Source organism: Salminus brasiliensis, chromosome 5 (genome assembly GCF_030463535.1).
Source record: "Salminus brasiliensis chromosome 5, fSalBra1.hap2, whole genome shotgun sequence".
Taxonomy (NCBI): domain Eukaryota; kingdom Metazoa; phylum Chordata; class Actinopteri; order Characiformes; family Bryconidae; genus Salminus; species Salminus brasiliensis.
The window spans coordinates 44936279-44945502 of record NC_132882.1 but is presented as its reverse complement, the minus strand read 5'-3'; the positions used below and the strand labels follow the sequence as shown (position 1 = coordinate 44945502).

Sequence of the window (9224 nt, the reverse complement as noted above, 5' to 3'; positions counted from 1 at the left end):
ACACACACACACACACACTCACACTCTGGAGGATGGCAGGCTTGTTTGTCTAAGCCACACACGTACGCTCGTCCCAGTGATCAATATTTCTCTCTCTCTCTCTACGTCCCTTCATATTTCATTCCTCCACTCTCATCCCACCCCTCCATTTCCTCGGCTCCCTTTACCCCTCCACCCACCACCACCCTCATCTTATCCATTAGTACTATATTTACCTCCTGAAAGTAAACAGAACTGCAGTCCCCCCTCTTGCTCTCTCGCTGTGTCTGTCTATGGGCCTCACCCAACCCTCCCTCCCTCAGTTCCACTCCTTCATCCCCTCTTTCCTCCAAAGGACTCATCAGGGTCAAGCCACCAGTGGTGCAAGACTATGGGCGGGGGGCAAACAAGCGGCGCGAGAGGCGCGAGAGGCACGATGGAATAGAGAGAGAGAGAGGGATTATTACTTGAGCAGGCTCTGCGATTCCGTATTCGCACCCCGGAGTCACGAGGAACAGTTAGCGGGAGAGAGGGAGTGTGAAAATGGGGGGGTGGGGGGTGGGGGGGGCTGAAGCTAAGGGGAGGTGGGGTGGGGGGGTCGGCACTGAGAGTAAATTGAAAATGATTTGTTAGATTGTGTGTGTGTGTGTGTGTGTGTGTGTGTGTGTGAGTCAAGCTTCTGTGTGTGTGTGTGTGAGCCTACAATATTAACTCTCATTTCTCAGAGTAAATCCCTTTGCCAGGGTGTGTGGTGTGCTGGTCCTCGCTGCGTCTGTGTGTGTGTGTGTGTGTGTGTGTGTGTGTGTGTGTTTTGAGGGTCCGGCCGAAGTATAAAATTCTGGTTCTGATGGCCGAGGCCGATACAATATTATAAAGGCCGTCATCGTGACAAGAGTGCTCCATGAAGAACCGCCGACAAGAGGTTGTCAAAAGTTTGTGGACACCCCTTTTAATGCATGCGTTATTCAGCTGCTTTAAGCTGCTCCCATTGCTGACACAGATGTGCAAATGCACACACACACACACACACACACACACACACACAGCTTGTCTGGTAAAGAAAGAAGTACTGCCAATAGAATAGGAATCTCTGGAGCAGCTAGATAATAATATCCCAGCGCTAACAGCGTTATCCGCCGGGACCTATGATTAATGTTAGTGTCATAACACTGGTTTGTCCAATAGGGGCGCTGTATTTGTTGTAATTAATTCATTTGGTGTAATTAAGTAGCTAGCTGGCTAACCGTAGCTGCTGTATTTGTTTTGTACATGTAATAAACAGTTAGCTAGCTAACCGTAACGACTGTATTGGTTTGTTTTGTGGACGTAATTAATTAATTAGCTAGCTAGCAAACTGTAGCTACTTTAGTTTGTATGTTGACATAATTAATTCAGTAACCACTTTATTAGTTTGTTTTGTGGACGTAATTAATTAATTGGTTAGTTAGCGAACTGTAACCGCTTTATTAGTTATTTTTGTGGACGTAATTAATTAATTGGTTAGTTAGCGACCTGTAATTGCTTTATTAGTTAGTTTTGTGGGTGTATTTAATTAATTAGCTAGCTAGCGACCTGTAACCGCTTTATTAGTTTGCTTTGTGGATGTAATTAATTAATTGGTTAGTTAGCGACCTGTAACCACTTTATTACTTCGTTTTGTGGACGTAATTAATTAATTAGCTAGCTAGCGACCTGTAACCGCTTGATTAGTTCGTTTTGTGGGTGTATTTAATTAATTAGCTAGCTAGCGACCTGTAACCGCTTGATTAGTTCGTTTTGTGGACGTAATTAATTAATTAGCTAGCTAGCGACCTGTAACCGCTTGATTAGTTCGTTTTGTGGACGTTTGTTTCTCACAGAAAAGCCGTAAATCCCCTCAGTTCTGTGGTGTTTGGGGAAGCAGCCGGCGAGCTAAGCTTGCAGAAGCTAATGCTAACGGTTCTCAGCTGGTTGAAGCAGAGTAAGAATAGCGTATCTCTGAACTGTCACTGAAAAGGCAGGTTTGTTTACTTGCTCTCCCTTAATACGTATAATTCATTTGCCATAATAACCACTGCCTGCTGCATAACACACACACACACACACACACACACACTGTTCCTTGCAGCGCAGCCATATCCCTCTATCAATTACGCTCTCTTTCTCTGTTTCTATTTTCTTCCCGGTATTGCTCCATTTCAGCCCGTGGCCTGAATTTCCTTTTCATTCTTGCCTCGTTCGCCCCTCTCTCTCTCTTTTCACATTTAGTCGATCTCACTCCTGTATGTGTGTGTGTGTGTATGTGTGTGTGTGTATGTGTGTGTGTGTGTGTGTGTGTGTTTACAGTCACTCCTTGATCAACCCTTTTGTCAGCTATCACTCAGCACCAGTTCTGATCCCCAATTTTCATCTCTCTCTCTCTCTCTCTCTCTCTCCCATTCTTTTCCTCTGTCTCTCGCTCCCAGGTACTTTCTGTTTGCGCCCTCCGCTGCCGCTCCCCCCACCCCCCCCGCCCCGGCCTCCTTGACTGTTGCCATGGTCACAATACCTGCCCTCTCTCTCCTCTTGGCTCTGGTGGAGTGGGTGGGGCCGGCGGGCTCCTCCCCTCACCTCTTGCTCCGCCCCCGTGAGCGAGAGCGGGACCCGGTGGCCTCGATGCACTTCAACATCGCGGTGATCCACGCGGGCTCCGGGGCGCAGGGGGACGCGGGGGCCGCGGCGGCCGGGGGCAGGGTGCTGTACCCGGGCTTCGGCCGAGTGCACAGCAGCTTCGGAGAGAGCGTCGTCACGCAGTGGGGCTCCGCCAACGTCATCTGGCTTCAGGTGGGTTCGCTAAAAAAGAGTCACCGGTTCAGTCGAATGCAATCAAATCCTCACAGCAATGCTCTGCTCCAGAATCTAGTAGAAAAACACATTTGATTTTTTGGATTTCGGCGTCTGAACTGACTGTGAATTGCTTGCAGGTGAATGACAGCAGTCCCAGGACGCTGCTCTCCCAGCTGTGTGACCTGCTGGCAGCCAGGCCCCTGCAGGGGCTGGTTTACGAGGACGAAAGGCCCCTCCCGCTGGCGTCCGGCCCACTGGCTCCCATGCTGGAATTCGTCTCGGCCCAGACCGGACTCCCCATCGTGGCGGTGGGAGGGGGAGCGGGCTTGGGCAGGGTGCCACAGGTATGACGAGGATTACAGCTCATCTATCGGCTAAGGCGGCGGTGTCAGCAAGCTGAAATGCCGGGGTCGGTTCAGTTGAGGGCCGTCGAGGGCTGCCAAATTTCACGTGCTGGCCGCGAGAATGACGCACTTAGCTTTCATACATACAGAAATTGGTGCTGATCATCATCTTAAATCCATTTCATTCAAAATGCTGGGGTGACCATATTTTTGTTTTTAATAAAGACGACACTGGGGACACTGGGGGTATCCACCGTAGTTAGAAGCTTGTGGCTAGGGGGGATTCAAGCAGGCCTAAGTTGTAGGGCCGTGGTAACTTAGGCCTTGAACCCCTCCCCCCCCCCATCCACGTCCTGATATCTAGAGTGTCCTTTCCCCTAGCATTTGGATCAAATCACATTCTACCAGGTGTATCCAAACTTTTGACTGGTACTTAATATATATTTGCACACATATAAATATATATATATATATTTATTTTGTCGTTGTTGTTTTATGTTTTTTTTTTCCGCAAGGATTGGTATGTTTTGCTCCTGGGCTCCCCCTACAGGTGTGGAGTGTTTAACACTACTCCACTGCAGTAAATGTAAATCGCGATTTGAGCACCCCCTCATGGACAGCTGCACACATGCATTTGTTGACAAGCTGAGAGGTTAAAGTTAAAGAAGCATGTGGCCGAGGTCTTGTGAGGTTACGCTCCACCAAAGTCCCATAGAGCAGTAGCGGGAATGACCGAGACATCCGAGACATCGTTCTCCCTGTTCCTGTCTGTGGAGCATCAACCCGACTCTGAGGCTGATATTTTAAGGTAGAACTGATACAGGATGTTGCTTTAAGTACTGACCACATCCACAGTCAGGCTTTACGGTCAGCCTATACCCCACATCAACATACACGGGGGTCAAATCAGCAAGTCAAAAGGACTGGGTATCCACAGTACGCACCCATGTCCATTAGGTAGCGAATAGACATAATGGAATGCAGAGGCATTCAGACATTGCTTAGTGGCAATAAAAATTTGATGAGGGCCTAAGTGCGGGCCCTCACGAGCGCTGTACCATCGCTCAAGCGCTTTAGCGTAGCTGATATATGATAGATGTTGTCTTTGACTGGTGGCGTGGAGTCCCAGGAGGAACGCAATGCAAGTCTCGCCAAGGAAACGTCTCAAAAACATCTCCCCGCCCTGCGGCGAGCAGGGTTAATGAGCTCTGGAGCTTATTAGCTGCTTCGTGTGCCGCCGAGCTGGATTCTCAGGCATTGTTTGTCAGAGAGAGAGAGGCTTGTGGAGCCTCATCTAGAGCCACAGTCGCCCCCTCCTTGGGGGAGCGATCTGGGCCGTCTGATGCATGTAGGAGGCGCTAGTGTTACATTACCGGCGCGCCCTCTCAGAGAAATAGCAGGGCGAGAGGTCAGGCGGCTGCGCTGGAGGCTGTTTGGTTTCTTTCCTTTGTTTTCCTCGCTCGTTTTTTGAGCCGGGTGGCTTTGACGGTGTGGATTGTGTGTATGTGTGTGTGTGGGGGGGGGTTGTTTACTGTAGACGCCGATATTTGTGTTCGCAAATATCTTTTAAAACTATTTACTCCGCCGAGATAACGGATCTCTTTGATGTGGCTTTGACATCAAAGAGTGTCGCTAGCACAGACCTGGCCCCACGGCCTCTCCGAACGATATTTAAATCTGTGTGTATGAGAGGGAGAGAGTGTGTGCCAGCCCAACTCGCCCCCCGGCACCTACTGTATACCAGACCCATTTGCAGCTATTTTTCCCTTAACGTTGCCTCCGGTTGCCGTGGTGGCCACCCGTTTAAGAAACACTTCATAAGAAATTCCGATTCCCATGGAGACGTGCGGCGAGAACGGAGAGACAGCAGTCGTGGGAAATGTGTTTTTTTCCCCTTAATTACTCTGCAGGAGGCTCAATCACCCCGCAGTTAATCGGAGCTGCTGTCATGTTAAGAAACACTTCATAAGAAATTCAATCCCCACGATGCCGTACAGAGGGAGCGAGTAGACTCGGAGGTATGGGAAATCTTAGTCGTAGTCGTCCTTCTGCCCCCTTTTAATCACCCTGCAGGTAGAGGAGAGAGGTAGAAATTTTAAGACGTCCCAACTGCTATATGCTGGAGTACAGACATGTGACAATCATATCTCCAGATATGTTCCGGTGGGTGTTTTAATGAGCCCGGGTTCGAGAATTATTTTATTATCATATATATGTTATCATACTTATGTTTCAATATTTAATTGATCATTATTTAATGACATTTAGAAGGAAGGAAGAAGGAGCCACTCAATCACCATTTGTGATTGAAGAAGAATTTGTGTCCAAGCCTGGAGCAGTGGGTAGCCCTAGCTGCGCCATCCAGGAAGCAGTTGAGAGTTGGCTTCCTTGCCCAAGGGCACTTTAGTCATGCCTTACGTCTTATCAGGCCACCGATACAGGTCGATACCGAGCTGACATCGCAAAACTAAGCTGTTTTTAATTGAAACTTCACTTCTTCTCTTAACCTGAGCATCTAAAGTAGACTATCATTGAGAAACTGCCCAAACATTCTACTGCCCCACAGGAAGGTCAGATCAGATACGTTCATTTTCCCCCTCTGATGTCGACCACACCCTATCCCGACACCCGAGGACACAGATGGAGTGCCACCTCTAACACCATTCTAACACCATATCGCCCACCCCTGTTTGCAGGAGACGGGCTCCATCTTCCTGCAGTTCAGCACCTCCACCGCTCTTCAGCTGGAGGTGATCTTCGAGGTGCTGGAGGAATACGACTGGACAGCCTTCTCTGTGGTCTCCACGCGTCACCATGGCTACCAGGACTTCCTGTCTGTGGTGGAGGGCTTGACAGACGGCTCCTTCATCGGCTGGGAGAAGAAGAGCGTGGTGATGCTGAACTTAACCGACGACCCAGGTGGATCTCGCACTCGGCGGCTACTGAAGGAGAACGAGGCGCAGGTGCGGACGGGTGGGCGGGCGGAGGGGCGGATGGACGGGCGGACGAACGAGAGACACCATCATCTTCTGTTGTTGCTCGCTCTCTCACTTTCTCACTCGCTCGCTGTGCTAATTCACTCCTTCCTCTTCTGAGCCTCCTCAGCCATCGACCTGTCATCTGTTCACCTCTCTCCTGAAGACATGATGGTCCACCATCTCTCGTTCTGTCCTCCATAGTCTCATCTCCATCCCTCCAGCGATGCGTTGTCTCTTCTGCAGTGTTCTTCCGCTCCATGCTCCTCATTTCCTCTAATCCGTGTCCTTCCTCATCCTTTCATTCTGTTCCATTCTCGTCCTCCATGCTTGCTTGTTTTGCCCTTTCCCTCCCTGACCTCTTGCTTTCCTCGATGAGTCCATTCTCTCTCTCTCTCTGTCTCTCTCTCTCTCTCTCTCTCATTGTCTACTTTTTTCCTGTGTGTGTGTGTGTGTGTGTGTGTGTGTGGCTCAGGCTGTCCTCTGCCTCTCCCTGGCTTTAGGTTGTTATTGTGTGTGTGTGTGTGCTGGGGGTTGTTATTGTACCGTGTGGGTCCCAGTGCACTGGTGTCAGTGTTAATATAACTCGGAGCCGGAGGCGGTGCAGCCCACTGCCTGGTGCATTAGCCCCCGCCTGAAGACCTGCCTGCCCCTTTGGCAGCCTGAACCAGCCAGTGGTCCGGCTCAATTACACCCAACTGTGAGACCCCACCTCAGTGCGCACATGCACGCATACCAGGGGTGCAGATATTTTTTGACAAGTTGGGGTGGGCGGGGGTGGACGCAACATTGGTTGGTGATGGGCTGCAAACAGCTTTTTAGGATGAGTGGACCAGTAGATATGATCCAAAGGATTTTTAAACTACCCCCCCCCAAATATGATCCTAAACCCTGACCATTTAAACCCTGGTTTTAAGGTCTGCACGTGGCCCATACTTCAATTCCTCACCCTCAAATCACGTGTGACTATTTTTATAGCATTTACTGAATCATTTGTGGTGGATACTGAATCAATTGTAAATACTGAATTGTTTATAATAGATTCTGAATCACTTAGTGTAGATACTGAATCATTTGTAGTGGGTACTGATTCATTTCTTGTACATGCTGATTCAAATTTGAGTTGATTCGGAATCATTTACTGTAGATGCTAAGTCAATTAATAAAATATACTGAATATAGAATCACTTATTGTAAATACTGAATCATTTATTGTAGATATTGAATCATTTGAGATACTGAATCATCTGCAATGGATGTACACCTACTACGTAAACACTGCTCAAGGCTTATTCCAACAAGCCAGTGGTCATTACCCTTCTTATGGACTGAAATGCCCTCATGGGGTGCTCAGTGCTCAGTATCTACCGTAGGTGCCCCAAGGAAGGACAACCGGTGAACCAGCGTCAGGGTCATGTGACCCAGGACCTCATTAATGCTCATGGAGGCCCCACCTCACAACTGCAGCTACTGTTAGTCTTAGTATCAGACGAGCGAGACGAGTTCAAGGAAACCTTCCAACTGATCATCCAACATCAGCACCTGACCTCACTGATGCTCTTGTAAAGCTGAAGGCAATCAAATCCATCCTCACAGCAATGTTCCTTCCCAGAAGAGCAGAGGCTGTTACTGCAGATTTTAGAAGAACCGCTGGAGGAGCACGTGTCCAGATAGCTTTGGACTCGTAGAGACTCTGTCAGTCTGTCTGCCATTTACACACTCTCTCTCTCTCTCTCTCTCTCTCTCTCTCGCTCGGCCCTCCTCTCTCCCGTCGCGCTCTCGCTCTGTGTGTGGCCATTTCTCTTAGGCCTCACAGCTCTAATCTCAATACAGGATAAATACTCCAAATCCTCATCCTCTCTCTCTCTCTCTCTCTCTCTCTCTCTCTCTAATTCCCCACCGGGCTCGTTCTGCCTTCCCTTTCTCCACCTTTCTCCCTCACTAACTCTCTTGCTCTCTCCCCCCTCAGGCGAGCGCCTCCACCTTTTATGAGTGTAATTATCGTCTCCGCCACAGTTATGAGACACATATGCAAATGTCTCCTCGTCCTCTCGTCTGATTTTAGGGTCTCCACCTTTTCTTTTGGCCCAATTCTCTCTCTCTCTCCTCACTCTCTTTCTCTCTCTCCCCTCTCTCTCTCTATCTCTCTCTTGCTCCTCGCTTTCTCTCTCCTCACTCTCTTTCTCTCTCTCTCTATCTCTCTTCTCTCTCTCTCTATCTCTCTCTCTTTCTCTCATCTCTTTCTCTATTTCTCTCTCTCTCTCTCTCTTTCTTGTCTCTCTCTCTCTCTCCCCCTCTCTCTCTCTCCTCTCTTTCTCTATTTCTGTCCTTCTCTAACTCACCCATTCTCTCTCTCTCTCTCTCTCTCTCTCTCTCTCAGGTCAGGTTACTGTACTGTTCTCAGGAGGAGGCTGAGCAGGTGTTTCACGCAGCGTGGGCCGCAGGTCTGGCGGGAGCCTCGCATATTTGGTTTGCGGTGGGTCCGGCTCTGTCTGAGCTGGGTCTGGCCGGGTTGCCCAATCGCCTGTTCGCCGTGCGGCCGCAGGGCTGGAGGGACGAGCCGCGCCGCCGAATCGCTCGCGGTGTTTCTGTCCTCACCCACGGGGCCGTGGCACTGCGCAAGGACTACGGGGCCACTGGGGGGCCACACTTCGTCACCAACTGCCAGACGGACGGAAACAGAACCCAGAAGATCCGCGGGAGGATGAAGTAAGACTGCTTTCACTGAGCCGGTGTAGAGCAGTATGACTGATCTCCAGATGGAGTCTGATGGAGTCGTATACTGAATAATTCATAGTGGATACAGAATAATTCATAGTAGATACAGAATAATTCATAGTAGATATCGAATAATTCATAGTGGATACTGGATAATTCATAGTGGATACTGGATAATTCATAGTGGATACTGGATAATTCATAGTGGATACTGGACAATTCATAGTGGATACTGGATAATTCATAGTAGATACTGAATAATTCATAGTAGATATTGAATAATTCATAGTGGATACTGGATAATTCATAGTGGATACTGGATAATTCATAGTAGTTACTAAATAATTCATAGTGGATACAGAATAATTCATAGTAGATATAGAATAATTCATAGTAGATACCG

General features: G+C 48.8%; 1 protein-coding gene across 3 annotated transcripts in view; it reads left to right on the top strand.

Annotated features, from left to right (window-relative positions):
- Positions 1–9224, top strand: part of grin2db (glutamate receptor, ionotropic, N-methyl D-aspartate 2D, b) — a 91358-nt gene that overhangs the window by 21980 nt on the left and 60154 nt on the right. For all 3 annotated transcript variants that reach the window (XR_011979744.1, XR_011979745.1, XM_072680607.1), the window contains exons 2-5: positions 2424–2781; positions 2922–3128; positions 5825–6091; positions 8484–8812. Coding sequence is in view for 1 of the 3 variants with exons in the window: in XM_072680607.1 (XP_072536708.1) it covers positions 2494–2781; positions 2922–3128; positions 5825–6091; positions 8484–8812 (1091 nt within the window). In the remaining 2 variants the exon portion in view is untranslated. The remainder of the gene's footprint in view (positions 1–2423; positions 2782–2921; positions 3129–5824; positions 6092–8483; positions 8813–9224) is intronic.